Here is a 27,923-nt window from a genome sequence, read left to right on the forward strand (position 1 = left end):
GTAGGTTAAGAAAAATGCAAACCTATCTTTAAAGCTGTCGTAGATTTTGAAAAGGTTTTTCACAATGTCGATTGGAATACATTCTGGAATTCTGTAGGTAGCAGGGACATAACACAGGAACCAAAAGGTTAGATAGAATTTGTATGGAAACCAGATGTTGACAGACATTAAAGAGAAGCAGTGGCTGAAAAGGGAGTGAAACAGTGTTTTAGCATATCCCAGATGTTATTCAAGCTGTACATTGAGCAAGCAATATAGGAAACCAAAGAAAATTTTGGAGTAGGAACTGAAAGTTCCGGCAGAAGAAATAAAATCTTTGAGATTTACCAATGACACTGCAATTCTGTCAGAGACTGGAAAGACTTGGAAGAGCAGTTGAACAAAATGTACAGCATCTTGAAAGGATGAACATCAACAAAAGCAAAACAAGGACATTGGATGTAGTCCAATTAAATCAGGCAATGTTGAGGGAATTAGGTTAGTAAATGAGACACTGAAAATAGTAGACAGGTTTTGCTATTTGGGCAGAAAAATAGCTGATGGTGGCCAACATTGAGAAGATACGAAATGTGGACTGCTAATGCCAAGAAAAGTGTTTCTGAAGAAGAGAAAGTTGTTCAATAAAACAAAGATTTAAATGCTAGGAAGTCTTTTCTGAAGGTAATTACCTGAAGTGTAGCCTTGCACATAAGTGAAAGCTGGATGACAGACAGTTCAGGCAAGAAGAGGACAGAAGCCTTTGAACTTTGGTGCTACAGAAAAATGCTGAAGATTAGATGGGTATACCATGTGACCAATGAGAATATACTGAATAGAGTTGGTAAGAAACAAAGTTTGTGGTATAATCTGACTAAAACAGTGGTCAGTTGGTTGTACACATTCAGAGACATCAAGAGGTCATCGGTTTAGAACTGAAGAGAACTTTGTGTGCACGCGTGTCGAAGGGGCAGCTTAAATTGTTGAGCAAGACCAAGAGATGAACACAGTGAGCAGGTTCAAAAAAAGTCATTTGGAGACGAAGATGCTCGCATAGGACAGAGTAGTGAGGAGAGCGGTATCAAATCAGTCATTAGACTGATAACAACAACATACTAATTTGCTGTCCCTAGACAGACAAAAATACTTCCACCCCTCATTTACATGTAAATGTACCCCCAAGTAACTTACATGTGTACATAACTGAATATTGTGACTGTTGTTGCTCATAATAAATAATAACAAGCACTGGACTCACTGGCATTAAGTTAGGCAAAGATGTTTAAGGTGTGCTTTCTTCATAGCAAATTCATAGACCACATCTTCATAGTCTAACTGCTGTGTTAGTCAGAAATCCTGGAGGTGATGGCAGTACTGTCACAAAGATGACCACAAATAATTCTAGAGTCTTTTAAGGAATGAGAAAGAGCATTAGGCTGAATAGCTGGTTGCAACATTTGACAAACTTATTCTTAGTGTAGACTCCAAATCTGGAAACAGTTCCTGAATGTGGGTTTCATGCAAGACTGCACAAAATAAATGACACTACTCTTCCATCCCACTTTTGTAGTGCTGTTGCAATTTTCTTAACACATTTCATTTCAATAGTTCAGTGCTGTCATGTCCATAAAAATTACCTAGGAACTCAACGTTTCTATAAAACTCTTCCAACAACTTTTTCTTGTCACCAATTCCGATATTAACATGTCTGGAACAACCAGAAATGTTGTCACTCTAAAATCTTCCTTTTCTTCGAAAGTAGTATTTTGTCCACTTCCAGTTTCCTTAATTTTTCTCCTTTGGGTGGCTACTTTGTACGTATTTTCTTGCTCTTTTGGATGCCAGCATTTTCATATGTCTCGTACATAGAATGATTCTCTCTAATATAATCAGGTAAAGAATCGCACAACTTCATTAGTCTCAATGTCAATATCTACATCTACATGGATACTCCGCAAATAACATTTAAGTGCCTGGCAGAGGGTTCATCAAACTACCTTCACAATTCTGTATTATTCCAGTCTCGTATAGCGCGCGGAAAGAGTGAACACCTGTATTTTTCTGTACTAACTCTGACTTCCCTTATTTTATCTTGGTGATCGTTCCTCCCTACGTAAGTTGGTGTCAACAAAATATTTTCGCATTCAGAGGAGAAAGTTGGTGATTGGAAATTCGGGAGAATATTCCGTCGCAATGAAAAATGCCTTTCTTTTAATGATGTCCATCCCAAATCCTGTATCATTTCTGTGACACACACTCCCATATTTCGTGATAATACAGATATCAATGCTTTGCAAGAATTTATTTGTAATATTAAAACACTTCAATATCACTGAAAAATAAGTTGTCATTATTGCAGATTCCAGTCTCTGAAAACTGCTAAGCATTCCAGTTGCCTCGAATCTTACTGAAGCCTTTTGGGAATTTCATCACCCAAAGCTGATGTTACTTTTACCCAGTTAACATTGATATTTTTTTTTTTTTTTTTTTTTTTGGGCACTCAACTACTAAGGTTATTACTGCCCAGTCACAAACATTAGTGCACTAATAGCATAGAAAAACGCAAGGGGGCAACATCAGAAAGTACTTACAAAGACGCAGATAAACAAAATAAAAGTTAGATCTTGTTGGGGAAAAGTCCGTCAATGTAATAAACTTAAGGACACGAGCAGCTGCTCGAGCGTCATCAGCTAAAAGTTCCTATAAGGTAGATGGCAGACACAGGAAAACACGAGAGTGAATAAAATGGGGACAGGACAATAAAACATGGCGCATCGTCAATGGATGACCACAGGGGCACTGCAGGGTGGGGTCACCGGACAACAGGTAGTGGTGGCTAAATCGGCAATGTCCAATCCGCAACCTGGCCAAAATGACCTCCTCTCGCCGGGAAGGGCGTGAGGAGGTCATCCAAGCCATCAGGATCGGTTTGATGGCCCTAAGGTTATTTTCATGGAGAGAGGACCAAGCCTCATGCCACAATGATGAAACGCGCCGACAAAGAACCCCACTAACATCAGTTGATGAGACACAAAAGGAAGCTTTCCGAGGCAGGAGGACAGCAGCCATGGCCGCAGCATCAGCAGCTTCGTTCCCAGGCACACCAACGTGGCCAGGAATCCACAAAAAAAAGGACACGAGCACCGGTATCAGCTAGCGACTAAAATGACCGTTTAATTCGTTGCATGAGAGGGTGGTCCGAATATGGGTCATGGAGACTGAATGGTGCTCAAAGAATCAGAGCAGATGGCATAGGGAGAATGACGATGGCGGCGGATATACTGAACAGCCTGATAGAGAGCAAAAAGCTCAGCTGTTAAGATTGAACACTGGTCAAGGAGCCAGTATTGAAAGGCACCATCCCCAACAACAAAGGCACATTCGATGCCAGCAGTAGTCTTAGAGCCATCTGTCTAAATAAAGACGTTATTAGCGAACCTCTAACGAAGTTCGACAAACCTCGAGCGGTATATCAAATCCGCAGTCCTCTCCTTTGGGAGCGAGCTGAGTTCAAGGTGAACACGAACCTGAGCCTGGAGACAAGGTGGTGTCGGGCTCCCACCCACTCGAAAAGTCATAGAGAAGGTAAAATCAAGTTGCTGAAGCAGGCAACGGAAGCGAACTCCAGGAGGTAACAGGGCAGAGACATACAGCCCGTACTGGCAGTTGAGAGAGTCGTCAAAGAACGAGAAATATGACGGGTGGTCGGGCATTGACATCAGTCGGCAGGCGTACTGACAAAGCAACATATCGCACCGGTAGTTTAGCAGTAATTCGGCAGCTTCGGCATACAGACTCTCAACATGGCTGGTGTAGAATGTTCCAGTCGCCAAACATAACCCCCAATGGTGGATAGAGTTTAGACAGCGTAAGATGGACAGCCGGGCAAAAGAGTAGACGAAGCTCCCAAAATCCAGCTTCGATCGGACAATGGACTGATATAAGCGAAGCAGGACCATTCGATCTGCTCCCCATGACGTACCGCTGAGAACACGGAGGACATTTAGGGAACAGGTACAACGAGTAGCCAAGTAAGACACATGTGGAGACCAGCAAAGTTCCTGTCAAATGTAAGACCTAAAAATTTTGTCGTCTCCACGAATGGGAGAGCAACGAGACCGAGATGTAAGGATGGTGGAAGAAACTGTAATGCCAGAAGTTCATACAGACCATTTTCTCAACCGGAAAAACAGAAACTGTTAGTGACACTCCAGGAATATAGACAACGCTGAAGACAGCACTCCAGGAGACATGTTCTCTGAGTGCTGCAGTAGATCGTAAAGTCGTCCTCGAAAAGGGAGTCTGAAACGTCAGCTGGAAGGCAATCCATTATTGGATTGATAGCTATGGCAAAAAGGGCCACGCTCAAAACGGAGCCCTGGGGCACCCCATTCTCCTGGCGCAACGCATCTAACAAAACAGAACCCACACGTACCCTGAACATTCAATCCATTAAAAGTGCATTAATAAAAAGAAGGAGGCAACCGCCCCAAGTGTGCATGGTGCGGAGAATGCCCGCTCTCCAACAGGTGTCTTAAGCCTTCTCCAAATCGAAGAACACAGCCACCGTCTGGCACTTGCGCAAGAAGTTGTTCATAATGAAGGTCGACAAGGTAATCAGGTGGTCAACAGCAGAGCGGCAGCTACAAAAGCCACATTGGACATTGGTAAGGAGGTGTCGAGATTCAAGGAGCCAAACCAATCGGGAATTTACCATGCGCTCCATCATCTTGCAGACGCAGCTGGTAAGGGAGATGGGGCGATAACTGGAAGGAAGGTAGGTGTTTGTCCTTTCCTGGTTTGGGTATGGGAACAACAATTGCTTCACGCCAGTATGTGGGAACATGACCTTCAGTTCAGATGCGATAATAGGTGCAAAGAAGAAAGCCTTTAAGTGCAGGAGAAAGGTTCTTCAGCATTTGAATATGGATACCATCGGGCCCCGGAGCAGAGGATCGGGACCGGGCGAGTGCACTTTCGAGTTCCCGCATGGTGAAGGTGGCATTGTAACTTTCACGATTCAAAGACTGGAAAGAAAGTGGCCGTGCCTCCTCTGCTTGTTTTTGGGGAAGGAAGGCAAAGTGATAAAGGGCAGAGCTCGAAACCTCCGCATAAAAGCGGCCGAAGGCGTTTGAGGCATCCTCAGGATCCACAAGAAATTCATTCGCTACAGCCAGGCCAGATATCGGGGAGTGGACCTTGGTGCCAGATAGCCGGCGCAGGCCACCCCAGACAACTGAAGAAGGAGTAAAACTGTTGAATGAGCTGATGAAAGCCACCCAGTAAGCCTTTTTGCTTTCTTTGATAACACGACGACATTGTGCACGGAGTCGTTTGTAAGTGGTACAGTTCACCATCGTAGGGTGGCGTAGGAAAGTGCGTAAAGCACGTCGCCGAGCACGAATAGCGTTGCTGCATGCTTTAGTCCACCAGGGAACTGGGACTCGACATGGAGAAGAGGAAGTACGAGGGATAGAATATTCAGCAGCAGTGAGAATAACATCCGTGAGGTATGCGACCTGACTATCGCAGCTGGAGACGTTTTGATCATGGAAGGTCGCCAGTGAGGTGAAAAGCCCCCAGTCAGCTTTGGAGATGTTCCAGCTAGTGGAACTTGGAGAAGGGGTGTGTTGCAGGAGATGGATTATGCAGGGGAAATGGTCGCTTGAGTATGTGTCAGACAGAGCATACCACTTGAACCAACGTGCAAGTTGGATAGTGGATACTGAGAGGTCCAAGTGGGAATAGGTATGCATTGCGTCCGAAAGGAAGGTAAATGCACCAGTATTTAAGCAGACTAGACTGAGGTGGTCGAAAAGGTCTGCCAAGAGTGAGCCTCTCGGGCAGGATGCTGGAGAGCCCCAAAAGGGATGGTGGGCATTGAAGTCTCCAACCAAAAAAAATTGTGTAGGAAGCTGAGCAATCAGTTGTATCATGTCCGCCCTAGTAAAAGCAGACGATGATGGAGTGTAAACAGTACAAATGGAAAATGTGAAAGTGGAGAGGGTGAATCAGATGGCAACTGCCTGCAGATCTGTGTGCAATGTGATTGGATCGTAGTAGATATCATCCCAAACCAGCAACATGACCCCTCCATCAGCCGGAATACCTGCCACAGGGGGTAGGTCAAAATGCACGGAGATATAGTGTGCAGGGTGTATACGTGGCCAAGGAAAAAAATTCCCAGATTTTTCCCGGATTTCCCGGTTAAAAATACACTTTCTCCCAGGTGACGGTATATTTTCCCTTATCAATTCTTTGAATGGTTATGGTTTTATACACGGGTGTACAATTTCCCGGCACTTTAGAAAACGAAACTCAGGGAAAAAGACATGTTTTGGAAACATCTTTGATGTGCAGCAACATGTACGCTGCGTATTTTCGTATTACGAAAGTATACATTGAAATTCCACCAAACACTGCATGTTTCTTTCCGAATCATTGATATCAAGATTTCGATGTGCTTTTGTAGGCCGTTCGTAGCTCATGTCACGTGATCTCACCAGCCGATGACAGAGGATATTCAGAGCATAGGACACGTGATGTAGTCAGCCAACAGTAACATCACTGTTCACTAGTACAAACACACAAACAGGGAAAGTTAATAGTTTAAATTAATATACATAGTGTTGCTACAAGAAAAGCAAAGTTTTCACTTATAATATTGTTCTCAAGCTGCAAGAGAAGCTAAGCTTTCGCATATACTGTTTATCTTTTTTGTGCGAGTTACGCTTTAAGATATATCACACAAATGTGCCAGCAAAATTTTTAATAATGACATAAATGTCTCATCTTTAGGGTTCGAAATTCTTCTAAATGATGCGTCATCAAAGAGTTGATTTTTAAATGAGAGTCAAATGCTCTGTGATTTAATAAATTCATAGTTCAACTTACATAAAAGGATATTTACTTTGAAAGTAACGCAGGATATTTACTTTGAAAGTAACGCTTTTCAAACCACTATTCGCAATATTATCCCGCGACCTGTTAGAAATAGGTCCGTTTCAGCAGTTGCCAGAAAGCGAAGGTAACAGGCGACACCGCACTTGGGTAGCTATCATGACGTAGGAAGCCCGTATGTATGTACGTGTAAAACATTGAAAGATCATACATTGTGGCATAAAAGAAACAAGACATCAGAGGATACTGCAAGAGAATCAGAATTTTGTGAACAATATTAAAATGTGCACATTTAAAGTGCACACTTAAAAGTGCATATTCGTACATCCAGATTCCCAATGCAGTAAACCTCAACCCGATATTAAACTTTTCAGTGTGGTTTTCGGGATGTAAATTTTCTTTGAGCACCAGTACTGTATTGTATAATGTTTGGTTCTTTATTATGAAATAATGCCATACGTGCTAGAAAAAGAAAACGCGCACTTGAAATGCAGCAAACAGTTGAAACTAGCCAGTACTGTGGAATTAAACATTTCGTTTCAAATACATTGACTGCCTCTGCAGAAAAGGTTAATAAAAGTAAAATTTCTTTAGCAAACAGACAAAAATAACTTCATTGTTCCGCAAGACAATTAATGCTCGACTGTCAGAAAGGTGGAAATAAAATAAAATCTGAAACTAATGACATATTTTAGCCTTCCGTAATTATGAGAATGTGTTTTAATTCACTTGATAGCTCCCGGCCACAGATATCTGTTTTGTTTTCGTTTGACGTGAGAGTAAACGAAGGGGAAACAGCAAAATCACTAAATGTAAACACGGGTCATGTGGAGACTACCCACTATAACTCAGACTGCTCTGCGCATCAGCCCGGATCTACATTTGCGAACCGAGTCAATATTTAAAAAAAAATCGAATTTTCAAAATATGTTCATCTTGTAGCGCACATCTTTCTGAAAAGTCTGAAACATAAAACATATGTATTCGAGGAAATGAAAGACATATTATTTGGTCTTAACTATGCCAAAGTGCAGTGCCATGCCTCTTCATAAAGCATTTTTCTACCGGACATCCGAACTATATTCAGGCGAGTGGAAATTGAAATGTCCTGTGGTGCCTCTCCTGCTACCATCGGCCAGTTTGACAACCTGCCCCTCTTTAAAAAAATCTCACAATTAATAGTGGATGGGATTATTTGTAATTGAGAGAACAAGAACTCTTCAGAAAATCTGAACTCTATTGTCTATTAGTTAATAACTTGCTGTTTTGTGGGACATAAAATTAAATACAGGATATATAAGACTAATACTGACAAGAGATAAGCAAGAAATTACACATTTCTTCAAACCTTAGCTCCAAGCATTTTTTCTCTCTAATCTAGCTACAGCTTTACGTGGTGTTCTTTCTTTTCTGCGAAAGAATCTATTACCTCGTCAAAGTTAGTCAAACGTTTTGCTACATGAAAAAACTAAATGCCATTATCTAACACTGAAAAAGCTGTTAATACAAATAATACCCAAGACTGGTGTGGTTTCTCGATATGATTACCTCTATTTTGTCACTATCTGCTAGATAAAACAAAATAGGCCTTTCTAATATGGCAGCAGTTCTGTTAGACACATCAAATAAATGAGACTGTTTTGGCACAAATGGCCATTTTTATAACACGACAGAATGTAATTCACGAAGTACCAATATCAAAAGCTTATTGGGCCTACTACAAGCAAAAAGCTTTATGTTAGGAAATAGTTTCACATTTCATTCATACACACCAGCTTCTCAATATAAATTTGGAATTATCTTATTCTTCCATAATGTGTGTGATGTCCCCGTTTCTTCTCCTTCCTCGTTCTAACAATCTTGTCATCACCAATTCTGTACCTACTGTTGCCACTGTCAAAATTTGTTCACAAATTAACTGCACTACCCCTGTCAGAATCACATGTTTAGTTATCCCGCGAATATTTTCTGGTTAGGCGTTACTACGTGTTCGGACAACAAGTTTGACAATGTTGACTGGAATACTCTCTTTCAAATTCTTAAGGTGACAGGAGTAAAATACAGGGAGCGAAAGGATATTTACAATTTGTACGGAAAGCAGATGGCAGTTATAAGAGTCGAGGGACATGAAAGGGAAGCAGTGGTTGGGAAGGGAGTGAGACAGGGTTGTAGCCTCTCCCCGATGTTCAATCTGTATATTGAGCAAGCAGTAAAGGAAACAAAAGAAAAATTCGGAGTAGGTATTAAAATCCATGGAGAAGAAATAAAATCTCTGAGGTTCGCCGATGACATTGTAATTCTGTCAGAGACAGCAAAGGACTTGGAAGAACAGTTGAACGGAATGGACAGTGTCTTGAAAGGAGGATATAAGATGAACATCAACAAAAGCAAAACGAGGATAATGGAATGTAGTCGAATTAAGTTGGGTGATGCTGAGGGAATTAGATTAGGAAATGAGACACTTAAAGTTGTAAAGGAGTTTTGCTATTTGGGAAGCAAAATAACTGATGATGGTCGAAGTAGAGAGGATATAAAATGTAGACTGGCAATGGCAAGGAAAGCGTTTCTGAAGAAGAGAAATTTGTTAACATCGACTATAGATTTAAGTGTCAGGAAGTCATTTCTGAAAGTATTTGTATGGAGTGTAGCCATGTATGGAAGTGAAACATGGACGATAAATAGTTTGGACAAGAAGAGAATAGAAGCTTTCGAAATGTGGTGCTACAGAAGAATGCTGAAGATTACATGGGTAGATCACATAACTAATGAGGAGGTACTGAATAGGATTGGGGAGAAGAGGAGTTTGTGGCACAACTTGACTAGAAGAAGGGATCTGTTGGTAGGACATGTTCTGAGGCATCAAGGGATCACCAATTTAGTATTGGAGGGCAGCATGGAGGGTAAAAATCATAGAGGGAGACCAAGAGATGAATACACTAAGCAGATTCAGAGGGATGTAGGCTGCAGTACGTACTGGGAGATGAAGAAGCTTGCACAGGATATAGTAGCGTGGAGAGCTGCATCAAACCAGTCTCAGGACTGAAGACGACGACAACAACAACAACAACAACAACAACAACAACAACAACATGAGTTAACCACGTAATCTTAGAGTCAACTGTGTCTTTACTTCTACAGTGTCCCTCATCCTCGACTCAGGAAAGTTTACAATGGAACGAGAACAGTTAAAAAGAACACACACAGACTTCTCGATGGAAACCTTAAAACCACTCTTCTGCACCCATTCATCCAAACCTCAAAGAGTTAGTTGGAACTGACATGTTGTCGTTGCGAGGCTTGAAGAAGAGCGAAACACAAAGAAGTCATCCACAAATAGACAGTGCTGGACAGGACTTTTCACTATGGACTTAATGCTGTTAATAGTTATGGCCAAGACAGTCACAAGTGCTACCTTGAGGGACACCGTTCTCCTGCTCGCGGTGATCAGACAGGATGTCACCGACTTGGTATCTAAAATATCACAGTGAGAGGAAGGACTGAATAAAAATGGGAAGACAACCACGAAAACCCCATTCCTGAAGCTGCCCAAGATAAGATACCTCCAAGTAGTATCACAGGCATTCTTGATGTCAAGAAATATACCTAAAAGGTGATGCCAGCATAGGAAAGCCTGTTGCATAGCCGCCTCCAGGAGGGCAAGGCTATCAAAAGTGGAGCGATACCTTCTCAACCCACACTGAAAAGTGTCTAAGGAGTTGCCTGCATTCTAAGATCCAGACAAGGCGGTGGTTGACATCCACTCCAATGTCTTCCCCATGCAGCTAGTGAGGGCAACACTGCAGTAACTAATTGGACACGAACGGTCTTCCCCAGACTTTAAAAGAGGAATTAAAATTGCCTCACGCCACGAGTCGCGAAAGTGACCTGACGCCAAAATGGCATTGAAAAGTGCGAGGAGGATATCTGTTTCGCCTCGTGAGGCACTGCAGCATACTGTAATGGATCCTGTCATGACCAGGGGGTGTGTTACAAGCTGCACACAATGCAGAATCCAGCTCTTACATGGAAAATGGACAGTTGTAATCTTCTTCAGAGATGGACTGGAAGTCCAAACTACACCTCTCAGCAACCACTCTATGGTGCTGGAAACCTGGACCCTGACTGGTTGTTACAGTAACTGTGGCAACACATGCTGCCACAGTCGGGGCAATGTCTCGTGGACTGGTTTGGAGAGTGTCGTTCCCCATTACAGCAGTCATGAGGCACCTGCCTCCTCTCCCAGAAATTCTTCTGATGGTCTCCCACACAACACAACTTTTGGTGGAATGATTAATCGTGTTCAGGAACTGTTGCCACAACCTATTCTTGCTCTCTTGAATAATTTGGCGACACTTTGCCCTCACCACATGAAAGGCTTCAAGATTCTCTGCAGTTGGATGACACTTGAGCCTAAGCAGCGCCGCATGCCTGATCCTGGTTGCACAGCTCAACACTGCAACAAGGGACAGACCGCCTGTTCTGTTGTCCCGTGGACTGTGGAATGGATGCTGCAAAGGCATGATGGATCATTTTGGTAATATGATCCACCCATGCCTCGACATTAGCACAATGTTCAAACTGGGCCAACTGGCTATAAAGTGTCCAGTCGGCTTTACTGAGCACCCGCCGCGGCAGTTTCCTTTCGCGTTCCAACCTATCTGGCAGGTGAATCCAAATCAGGAAGTGATCACTTCCGCACAAGTCATCAACTACTTCCCACTGAGCAATGTGAGCAAGAGCGAGAGAGCACAGCAAAGATCAATGTCAGAGAACCACCCAGCTGCTGGGCAGAAGTGAGTGCTCTGTCCTGCTTTTAGCAAGTACGCGCATGACGACCTGAGATGCCTCTCAATTGCTTTACCCCTGAGGCAGGTAGTTGCAGAGCCCCAGAGCACATTGTGTGCATCAAAACCACCACAGAGGATGGAAGGGCAGAGGAGCTAAGTAATATGGTCAGTTAGGGCCTCTTCATCAAGTGCATCATATGGGAGTAAGTAAACAGAACATATTTTCAACGGATGACGCATGTGGACTGATACAGCAACTGCTTGTAAAGCCATCGTACGTGGGAGGGGCAGTGAGTGGTAGTCGGTACTGACAAAAACACCTATGCCTCCTCTAGCTCTCTCTCTCCACTTAGGTTGTCCTTTTTTGTGGAGTACATAGCCTCGTAGCTCAGGAGTGTACGATTGATGGAAATGAATCTCCTGGAGACACAGACACAGTGGTCTACCCTGAGATAAGAGATGGAGTTCCTCCACATGCATGCTGAACCCTTGCAAGTTTCACTGCAGGATACGACCCATGTCATCAATGTGGTTTTAATTTACCCCTATCTTTGCACCACAGAGGTGAAGTACTTTTAGAGTGAAGTGGAGGGGCTGCCTTGATCAAAGGCGTCTATTTCTATGACGTCCTCTTCATTAGTCAGACGTGAAAGAATGACCTCTGACAGCGCTCAAGACAGCCTTTGAACTGAACGTTGTTAACCTTTCCCTGCATCTTATCCCTTCGAGAATGAGGGGGAAAGGGGGCGTTGGAGGCACTGAGCTTGTTGCATGCCTTCTTGACACTCACTATGGAGCTGTTGCTGGTCTTTTCTGTGGTAACTGCTTGGATTGCTTTATCCTTACTCGTTTTGCCTTGGCATGTTCATGCAAGTACAGGTGCTGTTGGTGGAGGTTTGTAAACTGGACGACGTCTGCATCATGGCGTCGACCTTAGGAACAGATTTCTGCACCATGGAAGCATAAGGAGTGGTAAAGACAAGAGGTTTCGTCGCCTTATATTCCTTTTTGGCTTCAGCATGGGTGATCAGCTGGTGACTTTTAGTTCCTGAATTTTTCGTTCCTCTGCAAAAACAGCGCAGTCTCGGCTCCAGACTTGGTAACTCCCAGAGCAGTAAACGCAGACTGCTGGAGATGGACAGTCAATCCCAGCTTCGTGGGTTGCCATTCCACATTTCCCACATGTCGTTTCAATCCCGCAACTCAGCGTTGTGCAACCAAAACGCTAGCATTTGTAGCATCGCATAGGGTTAGGTACATAAGGCCTGACCCTAAGTCGAAGAAAACCTGCCATGATGTGATCAGAAGATAACGTTGGAGAATTCTCAAATTCTACATTATTCCTACACATCCTTTGCTCTACATCCACTATCCCCTGTTTAAGTTCGGCTATGTCAATATCCATAATGTCACGGCATGTGACCACACCTTTGCTAGAGTAAAGGGAGTTATGCAGTTCAACAGTTGCATCACATTCACCCAATTTTTCAGTCTTCGTAAGTAGTTACACATGCTTTGCCCTGTTAGTCTCAACCAAGAGGGAACCATTCCACAGCCGCTTAATAGAGTTCAGGCTTCCAGAAGTCCTTCCAAGGCTTTCTTTATGGATATAGAAGGGGGACACTTTTTCCAAATGTCCCCTCCTTCTTCTAAATAACCAAAAACACATTTTGATTTATGACTCCATAAGCCCTGTTACTATAAGTCAACTGATGCATGCTAGGGAAACAAGGGTCCACTCAGACAGAGCCCTGCATGCCTGAGTAAGCCTTATACAACTCAGGTGCGGCAGGTTCCCCAGAGGTTGCCCACTAACAACTATTCCACCTTAACAGCCATGCACCTCATCAGCATGCAGCACACCTTGAGATTGAGAGGTTTTTTATACAGGTTTTTACCATCGTCACGATCCGAGCAGTCAAGCCAAGTTCCCCATTCCCTGTGACACATTGTTACACTGGCACACAATACAGTGGTCAATAACGCATGCCCAGAGCTTAACAGGAGACTGGCAGCACTTACCAGTCCCCAGCTCAGGAACCCTGGGGTCGCCAAGCCCGTACTCAGCAAACACATGCTGGACCCCTGAGGGTAGCGAGGCTGGAGGCTTCTCAAATGTATATTCGTTTTGTTTTTAGGGCGCAAAAACAACTAGGGTCATATGTGACCATGTCAAAACTGTAGAACACGAAGAAAGAAGAGTTAAAAAAACAACCGCACATCCATCCCAATCAATGGAAGAGAAGATACATAAAAACAGGGACATGGAGAAAGGCCTATAAAATACGCCCTACAGAAACAGAGGTCCAGAACTAAAAATTAAATGACCTATGCCATATTGCTACATTGGTGGGCTAAGGTACAAGGACTGCAGCCTTGGCAAGCAGCATCAGCAGTCTCATTTCCTGCCAGACTGATGTGACCAGGAACTCACATAAACATCACAGTTGCCCCATTAAGAGTGAGCAAGTGACAGCTTTCCTCGACCTGTTGCACAAAGGGATGGATGGTGTACAGCACACAGAAGTTTTGAAGGGTGCAAAGAGCATCTGAGCAGATGACACAATTGAAAAGCCTGTGTTACTGGATGTACCGCATGGCCTGATACAGGGCAGAAGAGCTCTGCTGTAAATACTGAGCAGTGTTCCGGAAGTCAATACCGGGATACGTCGGCACCAACGACAAAGGCACACCCAACACCGGTCAGTCCCAGAGTCATTAGTCTGCACAAAGGTAGTATCACAAAGTGCCATGCAAAGGTCGTGAAACTGAAAGCAGTAGAACGAGGCTGGAGTAGTGCCCTTAGGAAGTGAATGAAGGCCAAGGTGTACACGGCCCACCACACGAAGCCAAAGTGGTGAAGGGTTCACACCCACGAGGAAAGTTGCAGGTAGCGTGTAGTTAAGATGCCAAAGCAAGAGCCGAAAGCAAACTCCAGGAGGTAACAGAGATGATGGACACACCCTATACTGGCGATCAAAGGAGTCACCGAAGGAGGAGGCAGAGGATGGGAGAGGCCATGCATGGCATAGAAACGGCATGCATATCTGCTGTGGAGAAAGTCACGGTGGTAGAACAGCAGTAGTTCAGCAGCTTCTGCATACAGACTCTCAACCGGGATAGTGTAAAAGGCACCAGCGGCCAAACGGATGCCACAATGGCGGATAGTATCGAGATGGCGTAAGACGAACGGACGTACATTTGCATAAACAAAACCCTCATAGTCTAGTTTCGAATGGATGAGGGACTGGTACAAATGGAGGAGGATTGTTCTATCTGTACCCCAGGAAGTACCATTGAGGAACACAGGACAATGAGGCACTGCATACAGCGGGCTGCCAGGTAAGATAGGTGGGAGGACCAAGAAAGTTTCCTATCGTGCACGGGTGCCAGGAATTTCATAGTTTCAACTAACAGAAGAGCAAGAGGCCCAACATGTAAAGACGGTGGAAGAAACCAACTACAGCACCAGAAATTCATACAAATGTTTCCTCAGTAGAAAAATGAAAGCAATAGTCGATGCTCCACGAGTGAAGATGATCGAGACATCACTGAAGTCATTGCTAAATGAGACAAGTCCATGGAGAACTGCAATAGATGGCAAAACCGTGACGAAAAGGGAGCCGGAGATGCCTGAGGGGGAGACAGACCATTGTAGGGTTAATAGAGAGAGCAATGAGGATGATGCTCAGGACAAAACCCTGAGGCACATAGTTTTGCTGGATAAAGGTGTCAGGCAAGGCAGAACCCACACGTACCTTGAAAACTTGGTCTTTTTAAGATTCCTGAAGGAAACCGGGCAGGTGGGGCAATAATACATCTTGAGAAACATTACTAAATGCCTTCCTTGAAAACTACATAGAACAGATAGTTCGGAACCGCACTCACAATGGAGGTATATTGGATCTAATGGCAACAAACAGCCCTGACATCTCTGAGATGTCCATATCAAAGCTGGTATCAGTGACCATGAAGCATTTGTGGCAACAATGATCTTTTTTGCCGATGACCTTGCAATTTTGACAGACAATGAACAAACTGCAAAACATCAAATAGGAATACTCAAGGAATGTGCCGATAAGGTTCGCTTGCAAATTTCTTTTGAGAAAACGGAATTTGTGTGTACACTCAAACATACAGAATCTCACCACAAAATATGGATAGATAAACAGAGTTCCACATTTTGAATACCTGGGGGAAATTTTGGAACCCACTGGACTAGAAAAAAATCTCAAGAAATTCTAGCACAGAAACTAAAGAGCCTACAGTCGAACACACCAACTTTACAATAAAAAGTGGATGTCCACGAATACAAAAATCAGGCACTACAGCACTGCCATTAAATCCGAGGTGCTATACGCAGCAGAAACCTTGTTACTCCATAACAAGAAGCTACTCCAAGAACTACAAAAAGAACAACAAAAGATTATTAGGAAAATCCTTGGACCTGGATATAAACTGCAAACCAACAGAACTACAGAGGAAATTTCAAATATTGCTGCTGACATTAGAAAAAGACGCCTTAAATTCTATGGACACATACACAGACTCCTTGAGTAAAGACTCTCAAGCCAGATACTCGTAGCCACTGAAAACCTAAGATGTATGACATGGCCCGAACAAGTACAAAGAGACCTTATTCGTGCTCAACCCAGTATTCAGGACACTGCAGGAACAAAATAGGCAAGTAGGAAGTCCAGCCAGAGATAAGAGCCGAAAAGACTGGTAGAAAGTGGACACATGAAAGAAAGAAAAGAAAGCTATGAGCAAAAAAATGAAGGTCTCATGAAAAAACCACAGGAAGAAGAGTGTGTGTGTGTGTGTGTGTGTGTGTGTGTGTGTGTGTGTGTGTGTGTGTGGGTGGGTGGGTGGGTGCGCGCGCGCACGTGCGGTAAACCAGACAAAAAAGCAGTAGTTCATATCACAATGAGGAACTTTAAACTTACTACACATGGCAGAAGCATATAGAGGAACTATGGCTCAAATTCAAAAGAACACTTGACCATGCACTGGATGTATATGTACCCAGTAGAACAATTCAATTCATATTGGAAGGGACCCTCCATGGTATAGTCACTGCAAAGAAATTTCTGAAGAAAAAGGGACTACAGCACAACAGGTGTAAAACCAAGTGTAGGACCATAGACAGGAGCACAGTGAATGGGACATGTTTGGCTGACAAGAGGGCAGTGCATGACATCTTCAATTACTAGTGAAGCAAAATATCATCAAATGATCTTTGAAAAAAGAACACACAGAAATTCTGGTTATATGTCAAAGCTTTTAGTGGCACCAAAGTGTCCAATCCCTAGAAAATGAGACAGGAACTGAAATTGAGGCTAGCAAAACAAAAGCTGAACTGCTTAACTTTGCTTTCAAAAGGTCCTTTAGAAAGGAAAACCAAGGAGACGTCTCATACCATTGAGAAGATGAGTGAAATAAGCATTAGGGTCAGATGTGTCCAGGAATAGCTGAACTCTTTAAAACTGAACAAAGTTCGAGGGCCCGATGGAAACCTTATCAGATTCTGTACTTAATTTGCAGCTGAGCTGGCCCCTCTCCTAACTATGAGATCCTTTCAAATGAAACCTGGTCAGTGGGTCTACCTTTTACCTTTGCCTTATACATAAGGTGGCACCACATAACTGCGGGTATGGTGGTGCCATCTATTGGTAGAGTGTGAGGCGTGCACACCATTTGATGTTGCATACTGACAGAGTTGTTTCACCCCGAAGAGAAGGTGGTCACACAAGTTATCGTCCACTACCGAACATGCAGGTGAGTACACAAAAACAACGAGGAATGATTTGATTTTTGGCAGTGGAGAGTGTTAGAGGCGATGAAATGTATCTACAAAAGAAGGCTGTGTACAGTGAGTACAGCCTGAGTCGTTCAAGTGTTGTGAAATGGCGAAAACGATGCCTTGAGGAGCACGTCACTGGAAGACTATGCTCGTCCTGGGCAGGCTCATCAAGTCATCACACCAGAAATGGTTGTGAAAGAATGCTTTTTGTCTTTGACAACCACAGAATCACCATGGACAAGATACATTGGTCACTGGGTATTGGCATGGACACCACCCCCACCATAATGCATCAACACTTGAACTTTCGAAAAATCTGTGCGCAGTGGGTTCCCCACCATCTGACCACCGAAAAGCGCAATACTCAAATGGCGCTTCCTTTGAGTCATACGCAATGTTATCATGAGGAGGAATACAGCTTACTGTCACATATTGTCACAGGTGACAAAACATGGTGTCACCATTTTGAACCGGAAGGCAAGTGTCAGAGCAAGCAGTGGAAACATGGAACCTCACAACCTACAAAGAGGTCAAAGGCTGTGAACACCAGTTCTGGTAAGGTCATGATGCCCTTTTCTGATCACAAGGGCCCACTGCTTGTGAAGTTCCTGGAAGGGGGAACCACCAAAAATACCCAGCGTTATCAAGCCACTTTACAGAACTTTATATGAGCCATGAAGTCTAAACGCCAAGGCATGTTGTCCAATGGCATTATCCTCCTGTATGATAATGCCTGCCCACACATGGGCAATGTGGTGAAGACAACATTGTAGCTATTTTGGTGGGAAACACTAGAACATACACTGCACAGTCTGGACCTTTCACTGCATGACTTGTTTGAATCTCTAAAACAAGCTGTTCATGCACATTGATTCGCAACGGACGGCGAAGTGTGTGACTGGGTCAGGGTCTGGATCCGACAGCATCCTACTAGCTTCTTCAAGGATGGAATCTACCGACTAGTGTCGCAATGGGATAAACCTGCCAACAGTTTTAGCGACTATTTTTGAGTATGTGTACTGTGTATAACAACATTTTTGAGTTGATAAAATAATTACTGTTACTTTACTCTTGAGACCGGGTTTCGTTTGAATGGCCATTGTATAATCTATTGAAGATGCCTAACAAAAACCATGCCCAGCAGTTGGAAGACAGCACATGCCACAAACGTCTACAAGAAGGGTAGCAAAAGTGATCCACGAAACTAGCACCCAATAACCTTGACATTGATTTGTTGTAGAATCTTAGAACATATTCTGAGCTCAAACATAATGAGGTATCTTGAACAGAATGACCTCCTCCATGGCAACCAGCATGGATTCCGAAATCATCAATCATGTGAAACCCAACTCGCACTTCTCTCATAACACTGAAAGCTATGGATAAAGGCAGTCATGTAGATGCAGAATTTCTTGCTTTTCAAAAAGCATTTGACCCAGTACCACACTTATGCTTACTGTTAGAAGTTCAATGATATGGGGTACCGAATAAAATTTGACTGGACAGAACTTATTGGTTGGGGCAACACAGCATATTATCTTGGATGGAAAGTCATCAGCATCTATAAAAGTAACTCTGGGTATGACCCAGTGAAGTGTATTGGGACTCTTGCTGTTCATGCTGTATATTAATGACCTTACAGACAATATTAATAGTAACCTGAAACTTTTTTGCAGATGTTACAGTTATCTATAATAAAGTACTGTCTGCGAGAATCTGCATAAATATTCAGTCAGATTTTGATAAGATTTCAGCTTACTTTAAAGGTTCAGATATGCAAAAGTGTGCAGTTCACCCCATACAAATACCTGGGTGCAAAACTTTGTAGGGATGTGAAATGGAATGATCACACAGTCTCAGTTTTGGGTAAAGCATGTGGTACACTGGCTTATTGGCAGAATACTGGGGAAGCACAATCAGTCTACAAAGAAGATAGCTTACGAATCACTCGTGCAATCCACTCTAGAATATTGCTCAAGTGTTTGGAACCCATACCACATAGGACTAATCGGCAATATCGAACATATACGGAGAAGGGCAGTACAAATGATCACAAGTTTGTCTGACATGCGAGAGAATTTCACAGACGCTGAAGAAACTGACTGGACAGACTCTTGAAGATGAATGTAAAGTATTCCAAGAAAGTCTATTAACAAAGTTTCAAGAACCAGCTTTAAATGATGACTAGAATATACAACCCCCTACGACTCTTTCACATAGCGATCATGATAATAATATTAGATTAATTACAGCACACACAGAAGCATTAATCATTCTTCCTGGGTGCCACATCAGGGGGCAGCAGGTATAATTTTTCATTAAAATCCAAAAAGAGAAACATGGCATGCAAACGATGACAAAACCATGTTTTCAGATAAGTTCTGCATTCTTCAGCTTAAACAGGAGACAGATTAAACTCATGGTAGGTCTAACAACTGACCGTACGAACTTCAGGAAACATCTGCACACTTTAAATAAAGAGAGAGGAACCTGTAAGTGCAGACTATGCAGTTGTGGGATGAAACTGCACCACTATCTTCTAATGTGAAGCACTGAAGTTAAAAGGCACAAAATACTTGGGATACTAATTACTGAAGAGATTGTGTCTCAGAAAGACCTAGTGAATGGTCTTGTACTAATCTTCAGTGGTACTGGCTGGCCTTACTAGAATGACAGGAAGAGAGACCTTCTCATACACTGTTTCGGTGCGCGCAACAAGTGGCTAAAACCATTGTGATTTGTCTCCCTTATTAAATCAAATAAAATCAAAACTGCCTTCTGACAATAATAAAAGTGTGTTGAGGAAAGAACATAACGAGCGTCACAAACTTTCCAATACAGATTTCCAATCAAAGATAAAGATAAGATCTCGTCAAAAGGCAATTTACAAGGAAAACTAAAATATTTGATTTACAACAGGATCTACATATGCCTCTTTTACTTAACTCAGTAGCTTTCTACAAAAAGTAAATACAAACTTGTAATGCCCCTGCCTATTAGTGATATGAAGAGTTACCAGCAAGAGGAGAAAATGTGATAAGTGGTTGGTTGTTTCAGAGCATCACCAAGGAATTACACTGGCTCATACGTGGTATCACAAGAAAGTGATTCAGATGCACTTTTCTGAATGAATTCTCCAAACCAATCCTTCACTAAATTTACAGACAGACAACCGAATCTTCAAATATGAAGGAAGTATACACTGATGCATATGATTGTGATTAATTAGAAAGGCAACCATTTTCTTTACGAGAAAAAATATCTAGTGTTTATCGGAATCAGATATGGCATCCGCCTAACCTAAAGTCATTTGAAGCAAGCAGTAGGTGCTGCATCACTATATACAGGAGTCCTTAATAGTAGCTGACATTAATCAATCTTTTTATTATTTAATATTTTATGTAACTCATGATAACAAAGAGAATAAACAACAAAATTTATGTGTAATCTGTAATACAAGGATAAATTCCTCTAACAGTTTCCAATCCATCAATTTTCAAAGTACTCCAGATTTTATTGTACATATCTCATCTTGGTCCCAAACAGAAGACAAAGTAAGCCTTTAGGAGGATAATGAAATCTTAGTATTGTCAGAGGTAATTCACAACACCCCTTTAAAGTTTTAATTTAAATTTTCTCAGAATTTCATTTTCTCTTAACACCTCAGCTGCTATTTCAAAGGCTGCTTTTTTGCTACAGTTACATTCTTAGAGAACTGTCATACAACATGTCATTAGAGGCATACAGAATGCTTTACAACACATCTGCAAATTGTTAAAATGATACACGAGTACTGATCACAGGATTAGAATTATTTTCAAATATGCACACTGCTTTGAAATGTTACTGGTACAATATTTTAAATACACAGATAATTCAGCAGGTAGTGGTTGATCTATGTCGGCTAATTGCTTCTCATGCTGAAATAGATGAGTAAGCGCGTTTTCCACCACAAGAAGTTATCCTTGCTGTCACCCGACCTGGTGGTTGAGGTAAGGTCTTTTGGGACCAAACTGCTGAGGTCATTGGTCCCTAAGCTTACGCACTACTTAATCTAACTTAAACTAACTTATTACGCTAAGAACAACAATACACACACCTATGCCCAAGGGAGGACTAACTTCTGACAGGGGGAGCCGCCCAGAACGTGACAAGACACCTCAGACCACGCGACTATCACCCGACCTGATTTAGGGGTACCTAGATAACAATTGCTGTACAAGGACATGAAACCAGCTTCTACCATACACAAAATATTTCCTAGACCTAGAAAGTAGGTAAAATGCCAAACATTTCAGATAATCAAATTCTGCCTCCCCCCACTCCCCCCTCCTCCTCCTCAAGGATCAGCCATTTAGCAAAATCTTATTTTGAGCAGCGAGCAAGCCATGAAAACACACTGTTACAAAGATTTGCAACAGGTCTTAAGTCACATGCACAAAGACACAGAGTAGATACCTGAACCATTCAAACGTAACTATGAACTACCAAGTTTCAGGATTTAACACATATGTCATAGCTAACTTAAAAGCTCAATGAACATGCGAACGCTGTTTCATACTCAGAACAAAAAATTTATATCTCTGGAAACCTATCTGATTCTTACTAGCCTACAAACTTTCCTTGCACAGTTATTTTCCACTAGAAATTATAACCAGGAATGAGGTAATTATTTTCCACCAGAAATTAGAACCATGACAGTTTATTATTTTGCCACTTCCATTAATCAGGAAAACACATTTTCAATAATTTGCCAGCAACTATGAAGAGTCAAGCTAACACACTTCAACATGAGGCTGCAGAATTTATTTGTGGTCATGTCTGTCAATTCTATCCCCCTTCTGATTTATGTATTATTAATAATATCCAACTTCTGCATCTCTTCAGTGTAGTGACGTTATCAGTGACAGAAAGGATTGTGAACAGTTTATTTTCATAAAGCCTAGCTGTAACAGCATACTTATTTGTATATTCATTTTAGTATGTTTGTAGCAGCCTGTCTGCGGTAAGTTTTTAACCATTGATTTATAAATAAAAATATGTATACAACGTTCTTTTTCATACTACATACCCCTCCCCCCGCCCCGCCCCTTCCACAACATGTTCCACAGCCTGAAAAATCTCTACTGAATGAACAGTGTACTGATTTCTAGTCCAACCTAATCCAGTATTTGTAGATAACGTGATACCTTTCAATGAACTGATGATGCCACCAACAAGATGGAAGTAAAGGCCTCAAGAAACTACTTACGCATGACATCACTAAATCTACAGAAACATTAAGAAAGTGGCACCAAAAAACTATTGGAATATCTTTTGGAAACTTTGGTTGACAGTTGATAATTTTTTTGTCACAAGCCCAGAGTATGTTTGATATCATTAACTAGTACCTGCCACTTTTTTCCATGATAAGAACTGAAAGCAACATCAGATAGGCATCAAATAATGCTTGGGTGGTGGAACTTTATGCTGATGCCTTTAAACATACCAAGCACTTAAAAATTTCATACCACGGTGGGGAAAGTGGGGATTTTACTGTGGAGGTAAAGTACTAATGGAATCCTGAACATAGAGGACGAGGAGGAGAGGAAGGAAGAGAGCAAATCCATAAGCATCACCTGAATGAGAAATTATATATAGCCTGGAACAGTTTACAACTCACTAAATAATCAAATAAAATACAGTTTGACATGTCTTGACTCTCTCAGAATTGTTACAACATTCTTCAGTAGGAGGTGGGCACTTGACTTCCTTTGACTAAGTTTCTTCCCCATTTGATATTACAGTTTTAGATATTAATTAATAATGATATTTCACAAAAAATTTGTGTTAAAAATATTTCATGCAGGCCCAAATTCACACACAAACAATGAAAAAATGGAGACTGTATCAAGAAAAACGTACAGTACGTACTTCAAATAACATGTGGGTTAGCAATAACATACTGCACACAAACTTTAGATAAACAGTACATAACAGTCAGCTAATCATAATTTACATTACAGCAGTCACAGGACAAGCAATACAGTGAGCTCGACTGCAGATGCTCATTTGCTAGCAAAAATAATTTTTAAGTACTTTTAACTTTGGAAATAACAAAATATGTTTGTCAATATTTCGATCTCAATGCTTTTTTTCCTTCCCTTCTATAACAAAACTTGTTTGTTATTACACGTTAAATACGACACTCCAGCAGAAATAAATGCATAGACAACACTGGAGGGTACCGCATTGTTTTGACGTTATATTTAATAACAGTTACTGTCAAAACTTCCAACTAAACAATCTAACTGCTACTACTGGCACTTCCCGTTATCATGTAGCCATATTTACGACACCCTATGATTGTAAAACAGGGAAAACAAACAAGCTGACACGTAAATACCATAAATATTGCGAAAAATCTGTTACCAATACAACACTAACATGTAAATACTTTAAGCAGCTAATAACATACGGCCTCTTGTTGCTTGACAGCTAGATCACTAAATGTCAGTTCGTTACAGAATGATACTTTACTAAAAATAAAAAAAATAAAAAAAAAAAAAAAAAAAGAGAACCGTCACACAATTTTGATGTCGACTTACGAGTAGACTGGCAGTTTCACAACCTTTCCATAACTTGTCAACAAGAATTCAATGCCTAAAACCAAATGGTGTTTATTATTTGGCTTCTCAAATGCATACTTACGGAAAATAGAAGAAGAGAGTAGTTGCGCCCAAGAGCAATATCCAGGCAAATGTGGCCGGAGTATACTTCGTACAGCTATCACATTTCGGCATTATGTTACCTGAACAATTATTGTGGCCAAAATTATTCCAAAAGTTTTCTGCTATAGGTCAACATGGCCGCACCTATTACTGATGGACTATATCCCGGCGTTGAAACTTAAGTCAACATGTAGGTGCCTACACTGCGCTTGATCAAGTTCCATATTCATCAGCCTCACTTCATAATCCCTAATTTGTGTACCGATTTCTTGACAGCAACTCAAATCTTATTAACACATGATAAAGTAAATTACTAATGTTTCCCATTTCCTGTGTGTATTCGTCCGCGAAACGGATCCTCACTGCGTACTACCACAACTTGAATAACAAATTCAATATCTAATGAAGATGAGAATATGTCTGACATACGAAACTTGAAGATTCCGGGCACAATAATATTGAATTAAATTAATTAGAACGTCAGGATGCTGGTGCGAAACAACTTACAGTTGAGATATTCTACAAAACAAATTAAATAACTGACATTATCAGTCAGTCCAAATCGCCCTGTTTATTATACAAATCATTTAGATATTCACGTCTGTGTTCCACATGTGCTACAAATAATTTGAGAAACAAGTCAAAAGTATAATTTATTACAGCTTATTCCGAAGAGCAACTTTAAAAAAGCCTAACTCTATCTTTACCTGATGATGAAACATTCTTTATCCAAACATGTCTCAAGAAACAAAATTGATATATAGGTGACATAAGTTTATCAAGCCCAATTCACACGGACCGTCTCGTCACGTCACGTCAAAATATCTCACATGTTTTTCAAATGGAGGCATTGAAACAGGTCGTCAGCAGGCTTTCAGGTCACATGAAGGTTTCTCGGGAAGGATGTTTTGGTGGCGACGTCGTCTGCTAACATCCAGAAATTAATCTATTTTCGCTGAGCTCACTCATGTTGTTACTGTTGTTCTAGTCTTCAGTCCAGAGACTGGTTTGATGCAGCTCTCCACGCTACTCTATTCTGTACAAGCCTCTTCGTCTCCGAATAACTACTGCAACCTAGATCCTTCTGAATCTGCTTAGTGTATTCATCTCTTGGTGTCCCTCCACGATTTTTAACTTCCACGCTTCCCTCCAATACTAAACTGGTGATCCCTTGATGGCTCAAAAAGTGTCATTCCAACCGATCCCTTCTTCTAGTCAAGTTGTGCCACAAATTCCTCTTCTCCCCAGTTCTATTCAGTACCTTCCCATTACTTACGTAATCTACCCATCTAACCTTCAGCATTTATCTGTAGCCCCTCATTTCGAAAGCTTCTGTTCTTTTTTGTCTACACTGATTATCCATCATATTTCACTCCCATACATGCCTATACTTCATACAAATACTTTCAGAAACGACTTCCTGTCACTTAAATCTGTATGTCCTCTCTACTTCGACCACAATGGACACACTGAAAAAAAAACATTATCAATTATTTTGCTCCCCAAATAATAAAACTCATTTACTACTTTAAGTGTCTCATTTTCTGATCTAATTCCCTTGGCATCACCTGATTTAATTCGACCGAATTCCATTATCCTTGTTTTGCTTTTGTTGATGTTCATCTTATATCCTCCTTTCAAGACACTGTCCATTCCATTCAGCTGCTCTTCCAGGTCCTTTGCTGTCTCTGACAGCATTACAATGTCGTTGGCAAACCTCAAAGTTTTTATTTCTTCTCCATAGATTTTAATTCCTACTCCAAAATTTTTCTTTTGTTTCCTTTACTGCTTGCTCAATATACAGATTGAATAGCATCAGGGACAGACTACAATCCTGTCTCACTCCCTTCTCAATCGCTGCTTCCCTTTCATGCCCCTTGACTATGATAACTGCCATCTGGTTTCTGTATAAATTGTAAATAGCCTTTCGCTCACTGTATTTTACACCTGCCACCTTCAGGTTTTGAAAGAGAATATTCCAGTCACCATTGTCAAAAGCTTTTTCTAAGCCTACAAATGATAGGAACATAGGTTTGCCTTTCCTTAACCTATCTTCTAAGATAAGTCGTAGGGGTCAGGATTGCCTCAAGTGACCCAGCATTTTTATGGAATTCAAAGTAATCATCCCCAATGTCTTCTACCAGTTTTTCCACTCATTTCTAAAGAATTCGTGTTAGTATTTTGCAACCATGACTTATTAAACTGATAGTTTGGTAATTTGCACACCTGTCAACACCTGCTTTCTTTGGGATTGGAATTATTATATCCTTCTTGGAGTCTGATGGTATTTCGCGTGTCTCACACATCTTGCTCACCAAATGGAAAAGTTTTGTGATAGTTGGTTCTCCTGAGGCTATCAGTAGCTCTAATGGAATGTTGTCTACTCCCAGGGCCTTGTTTCGACTTAGGTTTTTCAGTTCTCTGTCAAATTATTCACGCAGTATCATATATCCCATTTTTCTTTTTCTACATCCTCTTCCATTTCCATAATTTTGCTCTCAAGTTGTAATTTTTCCTCCTCTCTATGTAATTATGCAGTTATGTAGTTCTCAATTCGTTCGAGCAATCAATCATTCATAATAGGAAACACAGTCATAGTTCAGTCACTCAAAATGATTCAGAAATTTTACTTGTTAGAATGAAATCAGGCGATGATTCTTCTTCTCTGCAGGCTCATGCTTTGCGGCAGTCTGCTAATCTGTACAAATAAAATGCCTCGTATTTTTGGGAGCGTTGTACAATCAGTCGGGAAACCTCAGATCAAGCTGATATTTGGCTTTGATGAAGTTTAACCTTCCAAAGAAGTAATGGAGCTCTTGGATTATTAAATGCAGGCTCGTATCCAGTCTTTCGGAAGTTCCCTTCTGATTAACAACTACGCAATATATTGATGACTATCATTAATTATCAAATGTCAAATAATTTAAATTGTTACACACCTTTTGTATGAAGGAGCAATATATATATATTTCCCTTTTAATCGTACAGTTTCGTATCAGTTATCTTTTGTCATAAATCTCAATATTCAGATTACAATTCTTCAAATAATGCTCAGGTTAATTGGCACGAAGACAATCTCAGAAGTCTTTTTTCTAGCAACCACCAGAGAGAGTACTACAATGAATAATTATGCGCTCATGGCATAGCATTTGTATGAAACTACTTTGCGCATGGATTCTGCGAGTATCAAGATAGAAAATTAGTAAACGTCATTCAAGGGTAGAATTGTATCAGAATAATTCATTGTATATAAAGAGCTATTACAATTGCCCCTAGCAGCAAGCAAAGTTAATGATAATACACTTTGCGAGCTAACAGAAAAAATTTGTTGGGTTGTTTATTCAAAAGAGGAATATTTTGAATTAATAGACTTTTAGTATAGAGAGTATGGATAGCATGTTAAGACAGTAAGTTACGAGAATAACTAACCTATAGCTTTTACATGTACCGGGGTATACCTGCATCCTGAGTACATAACCAGGGAAGATGTAGATTGGTGTAATTACGAGAAAGGTCTACCCATTTGGGAACTGGCCTTCACAAGGAAATCCTGGAAAACCTGGAAGAATAGACCCCAGCTCAGGTATTAAAGAAGATAGGAAAGCCTAAATCCAGTAATTTTGAAATATATAGAAACTCCATAGATTAGATCGAAGGAAAAGTGCCCCATAGCCAAAAAAATATTTACGATAGTGCTCCAAAAAAATTTTCAAAATTCTTCTTTCGACGATGTGGCCAGCGATCTCG

At 41.3% G+C, this 27,923-nt stretch overlaps 1 protein-coding gene across 2 annotated transcripts in view; it reads right to left on the reverse strand.

Annotated features, from left to right (window-relative positions):
* The window catches only part of LOC124615620 (palmitoyltransferase ZDHHC8), a 252,669-nt gene extending 228,131 nt beyond the window's left edge, over positions 1-24,538 (reverse strand). For both annotated transcript variants that reach the window (XM_047143637.1, XM_047143629.1), the window contains exon 1: positions 24,157-24,538. In XM_047143637.1, coding sequence (XP_046999593.1) covers positions 24,157-24,248 — 92 coding nt within the window. In that variant the 5' untranslated portion in view covers positions 24,249-24,538. The remainder of the gene's footprint in view (positions 1-24,156) is intronic.
* Between the last annotated feature and the right edge of the window lie 3,385 nt (positions 24,539-27,923).

Source organism: Schistocerca americana, chromosome 1, assembly GCF_021461395.2.
Source record: "Schistocerca americana isolate TAMUIC-IGC-003095 chromosome 1, iqSchAmer2.1, whole genome shotgun sequence".
In the NCBI taxonomy this organism is placed as follows: domain Eukaryota; kingdom Metazoa; phylum Arthropoda; class Insecta; order Orthoptera; family Acrididae; genus Schistocerca; species Schistocerca americana.